This window comes from Polypterus senegalus, chromosome 5 (genome assembly GCF_016835505.1).
Source record: "Polypterus senegalus isolate Bchr_013 chromosome 5, ASM1683550v1, whole genome shotgun sequence".
NCBI classification, from domain to species: Eukaryota; Metazoa; Chordata; class Cladistia; order Polypteriformes; family Polypteridae; genus Polypterus; species Polypterus senegalus.
Window position 1 is genome coordinate 2,363,566 of NC_053158.1, and position 20,647 is coordinate 2,384,212.

The window sequence follows — 20,647 nt, forward strand, 5'->3', positions numbered from 1 at the left end:
AAAATTTTTATTAAGAAGAAAATTTAACCTTTTTAAACTGAGGGAAAATATGCCAATAATTATTTGTTAAGGATCTCTTTGTATGCCACGTTGTCAGTTCTGCCCTCTCGTTGTAATATTACCAAGCTTTGCGCTGAGCTTACTCTTGAGCATGTAACGTACAGTTGGCCATGTGAACAGTAATCTTGTCTCAAATCTCACAGCTTGGATTGCTGCTGTCATAATCAGTTTGAGTTTCATGGTTTGTTTCAATTACGACAGTATTTGCAGGACTTGTGTTGAAGTGACGTTCGGCATCTGTCAAGCGTTGTAAGTATACAACCAGTTTCATCGATAACTTCACATCCAGCTTTTGAGAGTTTAAACATTCATAAACATCAAAGTGTCCACTACTGAAATCGTCACCTGTCAATCTAAAATGTTTAAGAGGCATTGGCGGTTGTCCAAAGGTGTAAAATATTTGGCCATTTCGGTACACTTGAAAGCGACAACCAAACAATTCAGCGGCAGCCATCAACTCACATGCAGAACCATAGGTGAAGGGCTTAAGCATTTCACTCTTCTAGTGCTCCTGTGTAGTCTAATTATCTCCTGTACCGTCAACAGTCCACACCTTGAACCTGTCCCAGTCATTCAATACATAAGACACAATGTTCCTCCGGATATCAAGAGTGAGCCTGATATGGCCGTGCAATATGTGACAAAGAGAATGGGAAAGGTAGGCGCCATCGCCGGGCATGGAAACCACTCGGTAAGTGACAGTTCTTTGATCGATGGTGATCACCTCGATAGGCATGTTAATGGGGGTTGGAATGATAAAGGAAATGGGTACCTGAGCAATGTAAAGTAAGTGTAAAATACCTACACAATAACTATAATTGTAATAAACGAACAATAAAACAGCGGAGAAGCCGTGGATTAAACAAAAAGGCTGCGGTTATCAGTAGGGAGACGTGAATCCCATGGCGGAGCAAGGAAGGGAATGTAGAGACCGGAGCGACGGACGGCCTTATATATACAGGCAGCCAACAGCATGGGAGGTGTTGGGATGGGGGACCCAACGCCGCCTCACACGGTGACCGAGCTGCAGGATAAGGACGTATATATGTACGTAAGTAGGATTCAGTTAGCGTTGGGAACCTATGTACCAAATTTCTTGAAGATGGGCCCATAAGTAACAAAGACTGTTGAAAAGTTCAATATGGCGGCCGACGGTGGCATCATACCACTGAAATAAGTACGTACATTGGTTTTGGTTAGTGCAGGGAAGCCGCCTACCAAATTTCGTGAAGATGGGGCCATAAATAAGAAAGCTCAACATGACGGACGTTGTCGACTGTTATGACCGTATACGTAGAATTTCGAAATGAAACCTGCTTAACTTTTGTAAGTAAGCTGTAAGGAATGGGCCTGCCAAATTTCATCCTTCTACCTACACGGGAAGTTGGAGAATTAGTGATGAGTCAGTGAGTCAGTCAGTGAGTGAGGGCTTTGCCTTTTATTATTGTAGATTTGCTGTTTGATTACCGGTTTGCTTTGTTTTTGTCTCTCAAGGCTGGGTGCATCCCTGGAATCTCCACCATAAAGATAAATAAATCACAGTCTTCTCGATTTGCAGTGTCTCGCACAACAATACGCTTACTTAAAATCCTGCACAGCACCTTTCCTTTTTGGCTGATTGCTTTGTTTCTCTCTCTCCTCCCCCAGACAGTCTCTGCTCCTGTTGGGGGTTGTGCTCCCCTATGATGTTTGTCTATTATTTAATCGATAACTAACTGCATACTGAGCTCTTTTTACTTCTGAAAGAGACATGTTTGTTTGAAGTGTTTGAATAAAGTTCCTTTCTCTACTATCTCCTGTGTTTCTGTGCAATTCTGTGACCCAAACTGCACTAAGACTAGCCTGCCAACGTCAGTGTTTACCTCTGTGTGCTTGCGTGCTGCCAGTTCAAGCGCAGTTGGCTCAGTGATTGGCATCAGTTGCACTTTGTACATATTGTTCCAGTAGTTTTTTAAATAGTTTTTACAGTTCGGTTTGGTTTGGTTTAGGTTTATTTGTCATATATAGGTTAACACAGGGTTAACATACAATGGAATGTGTATGACGAGAAAAACAAGTCACTCAGCCTAGATCCAATAAAGCTAAAATATAATTAAAAAAAAAAAATAAGTTCATTAGCAGTGCGTAAAATTGTGATGCTCTTTGCATGAAAAAAAATGAGTTCCATTAAAATTTCGCTTTTTCTTTGTTAATTGTGACGTTTACTTAAAGTGCAGCAAAAAAGTATTTGGCATCCAGGAATGCATTAACCCCCAAGTATGTGGCAGTTTAAGGGTTAAAGCCCCAAGATGCTGCCGAAACGAGCTCCACCGTCTAAGGCACGGGTGTCGAACTCCAGGCCTGGAGGGCCGCAATGGCTGCAGGTTTTCATTCTAACCACCTTCTTAATTAGTGACCTGTTTTTGCTGCTAATGAACGTCTTTTTCCTTAGTTTTAATGAACTCGACTCAGACCCCTTAGTTCTTTCTTTTTCCTTAATTAGCAGCCAAACAATAGTGAGATACAAAACAAGCAAACAGGTGACCAGTTGACCACATCATCTGAACATAAAGAAAGGCGAAGGTCTCAGTAAGGTTGATGTCTCGGGTTAATAATCAGAAACAGAAATTCAGCAGTTTGGAAAATGTCTGCTGTAGCAGAATGAGAGCAGCAACAAGCCATGAAATTAACCAACAGGTTTAATTAACAAGAATTACCTTCTCATTAAGGAACTGGTTGGAGTGAAATTGGTTGGAGTTTGACGTTCCAGTTTATCTGGTCATTTGTTGGCTCGTTTCACATCTCATTTCTGTTTGGCTGCCATTTAATGAAAAAAGAGTCAATTTAGAGAACTGAACCCTTAAAAACAGGGCTATTAAAATAAAGGGAAAAGGAGATAATTAGCAGTGAAAACGGGTCCATTTTTAGAATGAAAACCTGCAGCCACTGCGGCCCTACAGAGTTTGACACCCATGGTCTAAGGCTTCTGGCAATGAAAATGTGCTTGCATGAATTACAGTACATATAGTGGTGACATTGGTATTTTACATTCTAGCACTGCGGAAGACATAGCATATTTAGGGTTTAAACTATGAGAATAGGCTTTTTTTTAACCACATCCAAAATTTGTGGTTTTTCACAATTCGCGGGTGCCCTAAGAAAGTAACCCCCACGAATTTTGGGGGTGTACTGTATATTATAATATATATATATATATATATTTATATATATATACTGTATATATATATATATATATATATATATATATATATATATATATATATATATCACTGAGTCATTTAATTGATTTAAAATTTGCAGTATAGCCAAGACATTACTAATGTGCAAACAGTAGGATGTTGGCCTTACAGGCAGAGCATTAAAGAAAAGGTTATAATGAGCAAAAGAACAAACATGGCATAGTGGACGACTGGAAAACGAATGTTATGGACTGCTTTTTTTGTGTTTTTAAAACAATTAATTATGAGCACACACACAAGCAGTGCCAGTAAGAAGTATTCACCCCCTTGGTAGTTTTCACCTATTATTGCTATGCCACATTGAAACACAGTGGAATTAAATTTGCTTTTTTGACATTGATGAACAGAACAGACTCTTTCATGTCAAAGTGAAAGCAGATCTTGCAGTCTAAATTAATATGAAGAATGTGACTGACTGAAACAACTTCTTGTGTTTAAATCAATATGCACATTTGTTAACAACCACCTATGGACTCAAGAAAGCGCTTCACTCTGTAAAAAAATAGGCTGCTACACACGCAGACACACTCTCTGAGATATTAAATCAAAGCTAGCAGAACTGGCTCTGGAGGAGGAGGATGACAGCATTACCAGTTTAGAAAACCGACGAGAGCAATGGTGGCACTGAAGATGCTCAAAATCAATACCCACATAAACACCCAAGTGAGGTAAAAACAAAGATACAGCTCCTATGAAAAATGTTCACCACCGTGAAGTTTCCAATTTTATTATGCAGCATTGCGTCACAGTGGATTTAGTTTGGGGGTTTTTGACACGGATAACAGAATAATAGTCCTTAGTATCAATGAGAAAGCAGATCTCTGTAAAATTATATTAAATACCAATATAAAACACCAAATAATGGATCACTTAAGTGTTCACCCCTTCAAGTCAGTATTTAGCAGATGACAGCCGTGAATCTGTGTGATCAGCTCTGTCTCTCTGTCAGCTCTGCCGTTTCTCTCCTCTCTTCTTTATATAAGCGCTCAAGCTCTGTCACATATCATGGGGGTCGCCAGCCACAAATACTCAATTGGTGTGAAATTTGGACTCTGATTTGGCCACTCCGGGCACGCACATTGCTGCCTTTATCTCGGTTGTAAGGCTTGTTGCATTGCTGGAAAAATGAGTCTTCTCCCAAGGTGCAGGTTTCTTGCAGACTCCATCCTGGATTTCTCCCGATTTTGGTATATTCATTTTACTGTCTGCTACAGAGAAGCATTCCCACAGCCAGATACTGCCACCACCATACGTCAAGGTGGAAATGGGCACGTTTCTGGTAATATGCAGTGTAACATGATGTTTGGTCTAATGGCCAAAAAGATCCATTTTGGTCTCATAGGACATTTCCCCGACTGAGTTTAGTCTCAGATGTGCTGAGGTGTTTTTTCTCATTGTTAAAAGGTTCACCTGCAGAACAATTGTTACTGAATCTCAAGGGGCGAGAGCAGAGGGCCAGCATTTTGTCCCACTCTGCCGAGGCCCGAGTGCCTGCCAGTCTGCTTCAGCAATGTGGTTGAATGACTTTATCCTTTGGGGTCTGTTGTGTTAGCAAGTCTTGGCATTCTGTTCTCAGTATTAGTATCTATCTATCTATCTATCTATCTATCTATCTATCTATCTATCTATCTATCTATCTATCTATCTATCTATTATATAGTGCTTTTCATATCTATCTATCTATCTATCTATCTATCTATCTATCTATCTATCTATCTATCTATCTATCTATCATATAGTGCTTTTCATATCTATCTATCTATCTATCTATCTATCTATCTATCTATCTATCTATCAATCATACACTTTTTTCACATACATTCATTACATTTCTACATTGGCATTGAAGCATAGTGCTATTGAAAGTGATTTGCCTCTTGAGCTCTTAAGCGCGAACACATTGTGATGATTGTTGGTACACAAAATGATGTGTTTATGGTTAACAGGTAGCAAAATTGTATTGTGAGTCGGGTCCACCAGAACCTGCTTCAGTATCAGTAGGGTTTTCAGGAGCGTAACCCTGGCAAGATAACAAGAATTGAATTTATTTTGATGCATTCATTTTCCCCTCTCGATAGCCTGATGATGCCACCACCATGCTTCAAGCAGGTGATGATGTGTTTTGGGTGTCATCAGACCACTGAACCTTCTTCTTGCTGACTTCAGAGTCTCCCATATACCTTCTGCTGAGATGTCCTGTACATTTGTTCTCCTTGAAACTCTCCCATCAAAATGCAACTCGTGAAGCACCAGGGTTCGATTGTAGTCTGCACAGTCTCATCTACTGTAGCTTGTGACACCTTCAGAGTTTATAGAGGTCTCTTGATGGCCTCCCTCACTCATCTTCAGTTTTTGTGGCTGGCCTGCTCTATTGGATTTCAGCTCTGCCACACTTTCTCCATTTCTTCACGACTGATTTATGTGAATATTTAGTGACTTGCACAGTTTTTTGCTTCCATCTCCTGACTTGTGCTTTTCACAGAGTTGCTTGTCGTGATCCTTTGTCTTCATCGTGTAGGGCAGGCCAGCAGACTGACTCAACACAAGCTGGACCTTTCAGATACAATCAGTGGACGCCCCGTACAGGTGATCTTAGTCACAGATAATGAACTGTCTGTCGTACAGACCGTACAGACTCGAGGACTCTGTTTGCGCACCACAAGGGACAGGCCTGACTCCTGTTCTCCTCTTCAGTCCGCACGCCTCTATAAATATAACAGCAGGTCATGTCACTTGTAGAAATTTCCTTATCATTCTGCCCTTATGGGGTGCATTGATAAAGGGGGACAGGACAGAGGAGAGAAGTCAGGGGGTTTACTTTGAGTATTGTCAGCAAAGCCAAGGAACTGCTTATTGACTTTGACCAAAGAACCTCATTGACCGCTCACTGTTCAAGGAGTGGAGGCAGAGGTGGTCCACTCCTACAGGTATTTGGGGGTCCACATTAATAACAAATTGGTCTGATCTCGGATCACTGAGAAACTATAAACGAAAGGGCAGAGCAGGCTTTTCTTCTTTAGGAGACTGTGTTCCTATAGTGAAGTTTTTTTGCAGAGATCAGCTTTTACTTTCTCATTAAAAAGTCTCTTTCTGTTGATGAGTGTTAAAAAAAAAAAAAAAAAAGCTAAATTAAGTCCCCAGTGATTTAGTGTACTTTAAAAATAAAATGTAAAAACTTCCAAGGGGGTGAATAACTTTATAGACACTGTATAAACACAGAGATAACAGTCAGTTGGTTTCCCCTCATATTGTTGTTTTAGCTTCATTGATTTGAATCTCGGATGCAGAAACCATAAGCAGTTATGGGTTTAAAAAGTAAATAAAGTGTTGTAGGCGTTAAAGTGTGACGTGACAGGCCCTGTCAACAGCATGCAGGGAGCAACAGAGTGACGTGATGTGGTAGCACGAGCCAACTTTAAGTACGTGAAAAATAACCGCAGGACAGTTGAATATCATAGGTACGTTACGTGTGTCGTGTTGTGATTGGATTCCTCCATCACCTTACCTGCTTGAGCTCTCTTGCTGTCTGCTGTCCTTGCTGCAAGTCATTCTTCTTCAGGTGGGAGCCATTTCTCACACGCGCCCAGGCATACACTTCTTTGTAAATGCTGTAAGACTCTTAGGTGAAAAGGAAATGAAATTAAGTTATCTGCTTGTATGTTTGTTCTAATTTGGAGTAGTCCTTGTGTTTTAACTGGCCGAGGATTTGTTGTGTCTTAGACATCAGATGTGGAGGACAGAGTAACGTGTGGGGTTATGTTGTATTGAGATAAGGCTCTGTACTTGGCTGTTTCAATGGCACTTTCCTTATTTAGCTACTTTTGATCCTTTAAGTTTAATGAGGTCTCACAATATTGCTTGGTTTTTAGCTGGTGGCTCTGTAGGGCCAGGTGGTTGTAGTTATTTTTTTGCCTTTCCTTCTCTTTTTTGTTAGAATGGATTAGGGTCTCAGAGAATTTGGTCCTTTCCAGTTTTAAGTATATTTTTCATAATATTTTTTCATATCCCTTTTTAGGTGGGTTTGCAGAAGATGCACAAAGTCTATCTGTCTGTGTGTCTGCAGGTTGATACAGCTGGCGCCCCAAAGAAGGCACGTGGAGACTTCAGAACATCGCTATATCATAACTACAGGGTCACGGGGGTCTGCCGGAGCCAATCCCAGCCAACACAGGGCGCAAGGCAGGAAACAAACCCCGGGCAGGGCGCCAGTCCACCGCAGAATACACACACACACCCCAAGCACACACTAGGGACAGTTCAGAATTGCCAAGCACCAAACCAAACCAAACCAAACTCCACGCAGGGAGGACCCGGGAAGCGAACCTGGGTCTCCTTACTGCAAGGCAGCAGCGCTATCCACTGCGCCATCGTGCTTTCACTTCAGAACTGACAGGAGAATTAAGTTTTATTGTATGGCGCGCATACAGACTCCTTTAAGATGGAACAATGAACAAACAACTAAAAGCAACTCTTTCATTTATTACAATTCTTAGCACACAAGTCATTATTCATCCTCATCGGACTCCTAGCCTTCTACTGCTCTACTGTTGTCCTGCCTCTAATTAATTCCAGCAATACGTCAAGCCCTGCTCTGTCTGTCTTATCTGTTTGATAAAGTCTGTTCTTGCTTGCTACAATAATTTACAGCCAAAGAGTTCACATTCTCTCTCTAGGCCAGGGGCCTTTCTCCAGCTCTCCTGCATGTCTTACCTTTGGCTTAATAAACTATTAGTGGTTTCTAACTCATACACAATATTAAAAAATCTTTTTAAAACCTTAACTCTTACACCTTAATGCTTAATAAAATATAGTGTCTACTTTTCTTATGTGCTTTTAATACTTTTCTAATACATAGAGATTACCAATTTTAAGAGTACTATTTTCTATAATAACTCGGCCCCTGTGCTCCAATTTTGAACTGTGGAATGCTTATTCTTCAATGAATCTTGTCAAGACGTTTCAGTTTTCATTCAGATATCTCCAACAGATTGCACTGTGTGAAATTTAAAAATCTTCCTCTAAAAAGCATTGCGAATTTGCAAACTTGTCAGTCTTAAAATGGAAAAAACATTCTGTGCGACTTCAGCTGCAAATTAGGTTACTCTTTCATTCAAATTTACCTTTAGAGCAGTTGCTTGAACTTGTATATTTTGTATATTTTCCCCTTGTACTTGTCTGGCAGCCTCTCAAATCCCTTGTTTATATCTCCATTGTGAAGTGCTGATAAAAAGCTTGTTTTTCGTGTCATCTACTAACACATGGAATTGCCTTCTGTTATCGCTATTACTTTTGAATACAACTAATTGTTAGAAAAAATCTCTCTATTATAAAAAAAAAAAATCTTGGAAAGAGACAAGACATGTTTTTCTCGGAGATACACTTATATGTCCAGCGAGACGAGCCCATGCCCGAGGCTGGAAATAATGGAAAAAAAAAGTAGATAACAAAGTAGAACATCGTAAAGAATTAAAAAATGTTGGCGCGGTACACAGAGCAGGTTAGAGAAAGGATAAGAAAGATCGCGCTAGTGCAAACAAATGGAAATTGTTGCTCGGTGAAATAACGGAACAGTGAAAAGAGATGAATATATTGTTCAGATTTAAGCTTTAAGTTGGAGATGTGTAGATGGTCTAATTCGTGTTGCCAGCGAGAATTAAAAGATTCCAAAAATGTTGCCGCGGTATGAAGTCCCGTGAGACGAAGACATTTAACATGAGATTCTTTCAAGTCATGCCCTCCTTACAACTATTTTCAAACAAGACCACGATCATCTAACCTCAGTCGTGTAAATGCTTTTGTCAGACACACTTCCTGCGATCTCAGCTGTTAAAACTTTTATCAGGAGTATAATTTTATACATTCTAGATGACACGTCAACGACTAAGCGAAGAAGAAAGAGCATGGACAAACATTCAAAAAAGTCATTTTATTTATTAGAGAGAAAGAAACGATATTCACTCAGAGGCAGTCATATGTTGCGTTGTCATGATGCAAGTCAAACACGGAATCAACATTCAATGCGATCTTTAAGAAAAGTTCATTCCAAACATTGTTTTTACTGAAGTTTTAAAGTAAAAATGAAAATAATGCATATGTAACTATTCCAATGAAATTAACAATCTGTTTAAATTGTATATCCGGTTAACCAACCCAGGGGTGGGCAAGCAAAGGGAGCAGGGGGCAGAGCTCTATCCAGCAGGGGGCGCTACCTCCCTGGTTAGAATACGTTCTTTTGTAATTGGGGCATGTTACGTAACCAGAAACAATATATATATAACATAAAAAGGCGATACCCCTCCCTTAGTAATACAGCGGTAAGAAATCACATAGGAGAAATAGCTTAGCTTTCTTTAATGACGGTTTACGCAGCATAACAGACGGAAAATCATGATAGGACCTTGTGTAGAGTCTGCCATTTTCATCACTGCGTTGGAAGCATTTTCTGGATCGGATGACGTTATCTCCTATCCGTCGGTTGGCTTCAAAGGTGTGCCGGGAAGGCTTTATACTCTTTCTCCATGTGCCGGCCGCCACTTAGGTGAATCGTGCCATTCCAAACAAGGAAAAGAAGATCCAATGTCATGCTGACTCTGACACACAGAAATAGTACAATGCCCATTTCGACGTTTGTTCCTGTCTTCTAATGCTTGTCTAACAGTTCGAGATGATGAGCCCCAGTGTGCTAAATCTTGTGTTAGCTGTACATGTGAGAAGATTGTACAGAGCACCGTGACATATTAAACATATAAACTTATTACAAGAGCCCCCTAGTTTAGTAAACAAAAATGTAATAACTGACTCTTGGATGACGTAAATAAAAAAAATGTCAATTTCTCCAGCTTTCAACTCAGTTAACTTAATCACTGAAGGCACCTGAGTAGCACACCATGCTGACATTGGCTAACTTGTAACCGACTGTTTTTGACATAACGGATTATTCCTGCTTTTGACCTCCTGGATGCATTGTAGCTGTTTTGAGACTGTGATCTCAACAAACTATTGTATTATTTTTTTTTTGTGTGTAATACTTAACTGGAGTTTCTGATTTACTTGGCTACTACTACCAGGGTGCAGAGGTAAAGACCTGACTCTGTGGTTGGTGATGCCTCTAAATGTCTGTTCGTAGATGAACTACTCACATGGACAGATATTGTTGGGTTTCATTTCCGTTAATCGGTTTCAAAATACTTTGTTTTCCTGTCTGTTTTCACAAACCTATGTCTTTATGTGTATTCATTATATAATTTAATAGTTTGTCAAATTTATACTTGGAATTTACCTAAGAATTTGGCACACTGGGTTAGGTAGGCATTATTATCCCAGAGGGAAATTTGTTTGCAGTAGGAAAGCACAAACACACAAGATATTGTTACAGAGATCCAATAGATCAACAAAGACACAACATTTGACAACCAATGTTATTGCGTAAACACACACTCCAATCAATACAAAGAAGAATTACTTTCAATCATACACAAAAGAATAATACAAAGTTTAACATTTAGCATTATCCCTTAGGGACAGACTGAACAAGTGACAGAGGACACCATAAAGTTGGTCAGCATAGGCCTTAATAACTCAACCATCTGGTGCCACAGCTTTTCCTGCGTGTAGTTTCCTCAGTTGTCTCCTTATTTGGTCTTCACTTATGGACAGAAGTGGACTTGTCACTGGCCATTCGGGAAGAGTAATTGTGTGATTTGTTGCACTGGACACATTTAGAAACGCTCTTTATTGTTAACTAGAAAACCCGCAGTGTAGCATACGCCACATAATTATTTATTGATGTGTGAACACTTCCTGTGTTCACAGTTGTCCAAATGGGGTGGGTTTGAGGATACGACTGTGAATGAATGAAAAGATGGAACTCTGGAGAGAGCAACATACAATTGTCCGTGACTGAAAACAGGTTTTGGCAGATACAGGCATATCTTTTTGAAAGTTTGGCCCTGTGCCTTATTGATTGTCATTGCAAACGGCAGTCTAACAGGAAATTGTCTGTGTGTAAAAGTAAAAGGCAAATTTGAATCTGATGGGGTCAGAGAAATCTGGGGAATAAGGACAGTTTGTGAGGTAGCAGCTGCGATAGTTTTATACTCCAGTACATTGCGGTGAATGCTGGTAACAGTCATGCGGGCGGGCAAGCCAACAAAAACACTATGCTCTTAGTATGGTATGAATCAGGTTTTTGTAGACAGGTTTTCCCAGTTCCTGCAGGACCATCTAAGAAGAAGCATGTTTGTCATGGATGGGAATCGCTGTATGCAGCATGTAAAACAGTTTGTGAGGGTGGACGTGGAAGGAGGGTTAGACTTGGTGGACGGGGCTCTGTCGTGTGTATCTCATGGTCTCTGTCTTGCTTGCCATGGTCGGCTGCTTAGTGAATTATACTGTATATATAGATGTGAAAATGTCATTGGCAGACCTCGGCTTCTTCACAGTCGTGGACTTTGCACTTTCTGTCTGTGTCTGTGTGGGGTTTTGTAACAGTATCAGGAATTCTAACATGTATGTGTTGTTAGGCTACTTGATGACTCCAGATTGCCTCCGTGCAGGTGTGAGCCGGTATGGACTCTGAGATGAAGCCATTGTCTGGTGCTGACAGGATTGCCTCCACTTACTTGTGACACACAATTGGATTGAATTGTTCAAGAAATGGATGGCTGTGTTTGGTGGACGCCCAGATGGGCTTAAAGTGGAAAAAGACAGACAGACTGTAATGGCCTTTACTTCACTACTAGCGCATATACTTATCTTGATCAACTGGAGTACTGGGGTGTTGTACCGTGTTAGCCATTATGAATGTTGTGAAAAGTCAAGCAAAATGAGCCCTTTTATTGGTTAACTAAAAAGATTACAATATGCAAGCTTTCGAGGCAACTCGGGCCCCTTCATCAGGGAAGATGTAATCAACTAAATCAGGCCTGAGTCGCCTTGAAAGCTTGCATATTGTAATCTTTTTAGTTAGCCAATAAAGGGGGTCATTTTGCTTGACTTTTGATCAACTGGAAGAATCCAGACCCACCTGTGTTAAGTCAGGTAGGTAACTAATGTTGTATACCAAGAGTTCCCAAAGTGGTCGATATGACCCCTGGGGTCGATTTGAACTTTCTAGGGGTCGATAGTTTCAATAAAAAAATGTGGGGGTCGACGACAGCAAAAATAGACCCCCTTACTACTGCTATTTGTTTGTTACTTCAAAATATCTATGATTCCAATAGGTACCTAATTAAGAAGTAAAATAATTCAAAAAAACACTTTTTTGATAAAAACACATTACATACCAAACTTGTGAACGAAAAGGTAGAATGTGTCATTAAAAGAGTCACACGAAAGAATGCATGAAAATACACGTAGCACAACCATGTCTGTGCATTGTCTTATCGAACGTATCAAAGCAAGTGTGGACATGAAAAAAAACGTTGCAAGTGACTAGGGGGTCGACGGTTTTAAAAGTTTTTGGTAAAGGGGTCTGCGGCCGAAAAAAGTTTGCGAACTCCTGTTGTATACTATTTGAAACTGGAAACAGTCAGATTCTCACTTTGGGGATCTTTTTTAAAACGTGGCAGGACCTAATCTATAACATTTTGGAATAAGCATTTATATTGGGGGGAAAAGACTCCTTTGTCTCTTTACTACTCTTTTAACAGTTTTGCTCTGGTTGTTGGCCTTTGTCTCTTTTAAATTGGTGGGCTTGATTTGATTTTAGTTTTATTAAGTGTGACTTGATTGTATGGAGTGTTATATGCTTTTAATAAATTCAATAAAAATTAAGAAAAGAAGAAAAAGAAATGGATGGCTAGATAGACGGATGTCTTCTATAGTAAATATGAAACGCATTGGGAGTGTGATCCTTACAGGGAGGTTCTACGTAAAATGAAATATTTACTGTACTGCTTTGAAGAGGAGACTTATAAGGTGTCAGTGTTATCCTTGGATTTAAAAGTTTAAGGTGTTCAGTTTCATATCTTTAGATTCCTACTCCAAAAATGTGAGATTAAAGCTAAAAAAAATCCATCCATTATCCAACCGGCTATATCCTAACTACAGGGTCATGAGTGTCTGCTGGAGCCAGTCCCAGCCAACACAGGGTGCAAGGCAGGAAACAAACCCTCGGCAGGGCGCCAGTCCACCACAAGGCACACACACTAGGGACAATTTAGGATGGCCAATGCACCTAACCCTGCATGTCTTTGGACTGTGGGAGGAAACCCACGCAGACACGGGGAGAACATGCAAACTCCACACAGGGAGAACCTGGGAAGCGAACTTGGGTCTCCTGACTGCGAGGCAACAGCGCTACCCACTGTGCCACCGTGTTGCCCAGCTAAAAAAATTGTTTCTGTAAATTATGATTTATTCTATTTAATTTAGTGCATAAAAAACTTTTTGCTACTGTATATTTGGTGGATGTTGTATTCCAAAATAACTTAGAAAATCAGCATTAGACAGTTGTTTCCATCTGTTTTTACCATCGTTGGGTTACGAGCAGGTAAAGTGACCGGTTCAGTGTGTCAGCGGAGAAGAAAGAACTGCCTGCCTTGTACTTTAAAGTCCAGCACCCCGGTGCCTAATTTGATGTGTTATTGCAAAGTAGAAAATCCAGTCGAATGGAATTTGTCACTTGGAAAGCAGAGCTGCGCGGTACATTGTCATCAAAGCCGCCAGTCCTGCTAATTTGCAGTGCGTTTTCTTTGACAGCAGATAACAATCACTTAACCCAAAAGGTGTCCCCACTTCCCCGCCTGCCTGTCTTTATCCTGCATCTCCCACTGTCTGTCTAACTTACACTTTATAGTCCTCACAGCGTGCTTAATGCTTCGTACGCCCCTTGGGGTGGTCCAGATATCTGCCACATTCTCCTCCATCTGCTGACCATTATCTGTAAATTATGAACAGAACTCCCGGTGTCTGTGATGGATGCTTTGTCCTTCAGAATAGCTTATTCCCCTCAGCTATCGGACATTTCTGTAATGCATCCGTTCACATTCGTTTACAGTTTGCGTTCTTTTTATGGGTCCTGAAGCAAGGGGTGCACTTTTCTTTACTTTTATGGTATGTATGCCCCCCTTTAACTCTGTTGACCTGGCAGCCTGCCCACTGAGCTATCAAATACTAAATTAGAGGATACACACCTGAATGTGTTGCACGTGCATGATTTCTCCTCATGGCTCAGTGTGTCCCTTCATTTCAAAGGCCCACCCAGAAGAGGAAGCAGGTGGGCTCTCCCACACTCATTGACTCTAAGAGGATTAAAGTTAAAAAATGAATAAGGAATCGGTGCCATTATCATAAAAAAACAAATTAAATCTTTTTATATCATTGCAAATGTAGGCCCTCCAGCATTAGCATGTAAGACGTCTTGTACTGTATAACGGACCGAGTGTGAGCAGCTGTCAGAAAAAAATGTGCTAAGCAGAGAAAAGAGCCAGTTAGTTATTTGGCAAGGAAGCAAAAATCACATTTATTTACAGCAGTGAAGTGGGTGCACACCTTAGAGTCGTAGCAGTAGTTACCATATTGCTCAGAAGTCTAAACAGAGCTTTGAAAAAAGTTAAAAATATAAATAAATAAATAAATTAAAAAGAGGCTAGAAAAAGACACGCAGTACGACACAAGCCGAGGGGCCGGGCACAGTGGGACAAATTCAGCATTGGAGCAAACTCTTACCTGCGAGGTGTTCTGATTTCTCGTTCTGGCATCAATTCTGAAGAATTACAGAATAATAATAGCACCCTTTAAAATGAAGGATTAGGTATTAAAACAAAGACAAAAAAAATACAATAAAGAGCAACACGACATTGGTGTGAAATAATTATTACAGCGTAATGGAGGTTTATTTAAAAATCCTGAAATTGTATTTGTTTTACAATCTTTAAAGACTAAAGAAGTTAATCTAATAATTATTTTGCGCGTGTTATATGCAATACTAGCTGAAATACCCAGCGTTGCCCAGGAGAAAAATAAAGTGCTTTTTATGTAATTGTTTGAGAAAAGCATAATTAAAAAAAATCTGAACTTAAAAATAAATTAACAAACAATAAAGACTCACTAATGTCCTTGTCTTGCGGTGTTGTATGTATGTTATCATCTAGTTGATACTCGGAACTGGCCAACTCGATTTAATTTGAAAAGCAACAGGGGTGCGGTTCTGCTTAAACCTGCTATATACTAACTGTGTAAGCCGAATCTACAAAGTATTGAAATCGTCAGAACTACTCTGGGCATCTCTCTGCTATGAGGATTCGTGTTGCCAATGTGCTCGCTTCGTTTGTGCATTAGCAGCTAAGCGACTGTCTTTCTTAGGAGGTTTGCTTATGCCGGTGTGCTGGCTTCACTTGCGTATCCTCGGAGCTGGAGCCCTCACCCCGACACTACGTCTCACTTCCGGGCTGGACAGACACACACACTTGCACGTGTAGAACTCTTATTTAATTTCAAAAGCGCCAGGGACGTGGTGGCACTCAAACATAAAGAATGCTGGCAGTCACCTCCAGTTCGCCCGCTGGTGGTCGTTCCGAGTGTCAAATGAATGATAACATGCATACAAGACCCCGTAAGATCACCCCCACCCTACCCAGAAGGGGGTGGGTTAGGGCTGATTTCACCCTACAGTATTTATAGTCGACCATTGAGAAACATGTGTGGCATGAAAATCGCTCCAGCCATTCGAATGTGATGCTGGAACATACATACATACACACATTGACTTTATATATATATATACATACAGTGGGTACGGAAAGTATTCAGACCCCCTTCAATTTTTCACTCTTTGTTATATTGCAGCCATTTGCTAAATTCATTTAAATTGTTTTTTCCTCATTAATGTACACACAGCACCCCATATTGACAGACAAAAAAAATAATTTTTGAAATTGTTGCAGATTTATTAAAAAAGAAACACTGAAATATCACATGGTCCTAAGTATTCAGACCCTTTGCTCAGTATTTAGTAAAAGCCCCTTTTGAGCTCATACAGCCATGAGTCTTCTTGGGAAAGATGCAACAAGTTTTTCACACCTGGATTTGGGGATCCTCTGCCATTCCTCCTTGCAGATCCTCTCCAGTTCTGTCAGGTTGGATGGTAAACGTTGGTGGACAGCCATTTTTAGGTCTCTCCAGAGATGCTCAATTGGGTTTAAGTCAGGGCTCTGGCTGGGCCATTCAAGAACAGTCACAGAGTTGTTGTGAAGCCACTCCTTCGTTATTTTAGCTGTGTGCTTAGAGTCATTGTCTTGTTGGAAGGTAAACCTTCGGCCCAGTCTGAGGTCCTTAGCACTCTGGAGAAGGTTTTTGTCCAGGATATCCCTGTACTTGCCGCATTCATCTTTCCCTCGATTGCAACCAGTCGTCCTGTCCCTGCAGCTGAAAAACACCCCCACAGCATGATGCTGCCACCGTCATGCTTCACTGTGGGGACTGTATTGGACAAGTGATGAGCAGTGCCTGGTTGTCTCCACACATACCGCTTAGAATTAAGGCCAAAAAGTTCTATCTTGATCTCATCAGACCAGAGAATCTTGCTTCTCACCATCTCCGAGTCCTTCAGGTGTCTTTTAGCAAACTCCATGCAGGCTGTCATGTGTCTTGCCTCTCCTCAGTGTGTAAAGACAACCAGGCACTGCTCATCACTCAGAAAATGTAGCTGTCGACGTCTGACACGTCTCCTTTTTACTGTTTTCTCGCAGCTTAGATTGCTGCTGACGGACGGCCTTATATGGGCAGGCAGTCAGTTACGTGGGAGGCGTGGTGATGGGGGACGCAACTCCGCCTCACACGGTGACCGAGCTGCAGGCTATGGACATATATATATAACGTAAGTAGGATTCAGTTATGACCGTTGAAAAGAAAAGGAACGCGTAGAATTTCAAAATGAAACCTGCTTAACTTTTGTAAGTAACCTGTAAGGCATGAGCCTGCCAAATTTCTTCTTCTACCTACACAGGAAGTTGGAGAATTAGTGATGAGTGAGTCAGTCAGTCAGTCAGTGAGGGCTTTGCCTTTTATTAGTATAGATAACACAGACACACATATATGTGGTGTGAAATGATACGCCTTGACACACGAAAAAGGTTTGGGGCAGCCACTCGTATACTTGAATCCAGGATGCAGAAAAGCAAGTATTAAGTACAGATGTGTACAGAGTTGAGTCCAGAACAGAATTGAGTAAAAGCAAGCAGGATGTACTGCGGCTTTTATGGCTGGTCGGCGGAAGTGATGTCATCAGGGCCAGAACCAGAAGTGACGTCATCAAGGCCGGAACCAGGCAGAATTTCCCGTGATTTGTCTGTAAGGTTATCAAAGAAAGGTTTAGCACATCCCGCCAACCCCCTGGCCTGGCGTGGAATTACCTTCTATTAGTCCTTTTAGCTGCCTCCCATGCACACGTGTGTGACAATGTACAGAGTCATGTCATGTCACTGTTTCAGTGTTGCACTGCACCGGCTGACTGCCCAGATGGATCAGTGCAGTCCAACACCTTACAAGTCCAAGGAGGTTATGCTGAAGCTTTATAACGCACTTGGTGAAGCCTCATCTGGAGTACTGTGTGCAGCTTTGGTCTACAAAATGATAAAGGGAAATAGTCCAGTGGGTCGAGACGGTAACTTTAAAATGAGTTCACCAAGAACATGGGAACACAGTTGGAAACTTGTTAAAGGGGAAATTTCACACAAACGTTAGGACGTTTTTTTTTTTCGCATAGAGAACCACAGACACATGGAGTAAGCGACCAAGTAGTGTGGCAGACAGTAGGACTTTAGGAACCTACAAAGCTTGACTTGATGTTTTTTTGGAAAAACTAAGTGTATAGGACAGGCGAGCCTTGTCTAGATTGTTCTAATGTTGTTGTGTCCCAACTAACTTTTAGCAGACTAGACCCCGACATGCCAGTCCATGCCATGATGCTGTCATATTTGCATATTCTTAGACTTTCAGGCCCCCCTGATCCTTTCCTCAAGCCCTGTCATCACATGGCCCTCAATGGTTGTCTTATCACTTGCCTGAAGTGCCTTAGCTTACAGGTTTTAATGTGGCTCAGCAGTTCACTTTCCATTCTTTCCAGCTTGCAGACTTGGCGTAAAGAGTGTGTACCTCAAATGCAATTCTACTTGTAGTACTCAAACTGAGATCTAACCAGTGAGTTCTCTTGCCTGAGCGTAAACTCCCTTGACAAGTACTGCACAAGGCAGGAACACCCTGGGCTTTATAAGTTAACCTCCTTGTGGGTGGCTTCTGGTCATTGTCTTGAAGCTGCTAGTGACCAGTCCACCGTTCTTCTCATAGGTTCTGTATTCAGATCTCACATTTTTATATTCTTACATTAAAATGTATCTCCTGAATGCCAGTATTCTGTCCAGTTCCCTCTGTAGACCCTCTTCCATTCTTAAGTTGTAAGTTTGTATTAATGTTTCATTTGTATGAACTTCACATAATTACACTTGCCACAACTGACATTATTATGGAAGTAAAGTAAAGATGTTTCCTTACATGTTCACTATGAGCGAACAGAGGAACTGAAGTAACTCCCATAAGTCACACAGGGGAGCTGATGGGGGGGACTTGAACCTCTGACATTTTCACCCCTACCACGAGGGTCAGACGTTTAAGGTGAGCAGAGTAACAGGCAATAACAAGACTGGTTTTGTTTTATTTTCCAGGCAATCTGGACCTCACAGGCCCCAAACAAGTTTTCAAAGCAGAGAATAACTCCTGGGTGACGCCTATTGCAGACCAGTTCCAGCTCGGAGTTTCACATGTTTTTGAATATGTTCGCTCAGAAACCTACAAATAGTAAGTAGGCTGTTAATTGTTGTTTGATTTGGTTTCGCTTGCACCGTTGATTGTATTGTCTGTGTGCAGGTTTTTGCACCAAAGATGAGCAGCAAGCAGTGATCCACTTTTATGGGCAGAAGGAGTACCAGGGACGAAAATCCATTAAAGGCTTCCGCACATTATTGAAACACTGCATGGCGGAGTGTTTACGAATGGATAGAGGAGTTCAGAAATGGGCAAACAAGCGTGAGGCACAAAGAAGCAGTGCATTCACATCAACTACTGACAACGACATGGAGCAAATCCATACCATGAGACTGATTAACCGATGGGGATTTCAGCCCCTAGTACACCATCAGCCCATAAAACCAAATCACTTCGCCACTCTTCTGTGGTGCAAACAGACTGTGGAGTGGTCATGTTTAGAAACCGACAAGAGACACGGACTGATCAAAACCTGAACTTTACCACCGTGACTACGGGCACTCCATCTGTTCCCCAAGTGCAAGGGAAAGTGTGCAGCCAACCCAAACAAAATTATTACAAAGGCACAAATCGTTTTAATATTTATTTCTGAAAAAAGCACTCAAACACTAAAATATGACATGTGAACATTGCCAAGCTCATGTTTTGGTGTTTGTTTCTTTTTAATGATAGTCCTCTACAAACTTATCATATTAGAACATGGATTGTAAATTTTCTGTATCGTTTTAAGTTTTTCTGTCCTTTCCATTTGAACTATATGAGTGACACGCATAGCACATTTAATTATTTATGGCTCTGAAGATCACAGCTGCTTTCTTGCCTTTTGTGCAGCTGTACAATAGGCAGTCAACTTAAAGTTTAGGAGATCACAAACAATGACTGTACCTATAAAAGTATTCATTCTCTTGAATTTTTCAACTTTTATTATTATACAGTATTCACTCACAATGAGTTTAAATTGACTTTTTGATCAACGGAATGTCAAAGTGCAAACAGATCTGTTCAAAGTGGTCTAAATTAACTACAAATATAAAACACAGAAAAATTGATTGCATTCACCCCTTTTACTATGACACCCTAAATCTACCCTGGAGCAGCCCATTTGGTTTTAGAAGTCCTACCATTATTTTAATGGAGATCACCTGTCTGGGGTTTCAGTTGATTGTATTCGATGGTCCAGCTTGTGGCGAGTCAGTATGGTGGTCTATCATACACAATAAACACAAAAGGACACAGGGAGCGCAAGTCAGAGGGAGGAGACAAGAAAACATCAAGTCACTGAATATCCAAGTAAAGCAATCATCAAGAAATGGAATGGCTATGGAACAACTGGGAATCTGCTAGAGCAGGCCATCTATAAAACTGAAGATGATGAGTGAGGAAGGCCATCAAGAGACTTCCGTCAAAATTTAGTAGATGGCATCTCTGTCTTTATCTTCTCTGCCATTTCTCCTCATTCCTCATTGCAAAGCTCCTCAAACTCTGTTTAGGAGTTAATACTTGTTCAATGAATTATTTTACGTTTTATATTTATTACAAACTAGCGTCCCCGCTGCGCCCAGATTGTAGTGAAACAGGACAAACTT

At 40.9% G+C, this 20,647-nt stretch overlaps 1 protein-coding gene across 2 annotated transcripts in view; it reads left to right on the plus strand.

The window, feature by feature from the left end:
* rsu1 (Ras suppressor protein 1) overlaps positions 1-20,647 on the plus strand; it is a 328,064-nt gene that overhangs the window by 227,533 nt on the left and 79,884 nt on the right. For both annotated transcript variants that reach the window (XM_039754275.1, XM_039754276.1), the window contains exon 8: positions 18,962-19,094. In XM_039754275.1, the coding sequence (XP_039610209.1) occupies positions 18,962-19,094 (133 nt within the window). The remainder of the gene's footprint in view (positions 1-18,961; positions 19,095-20,647) is intronic.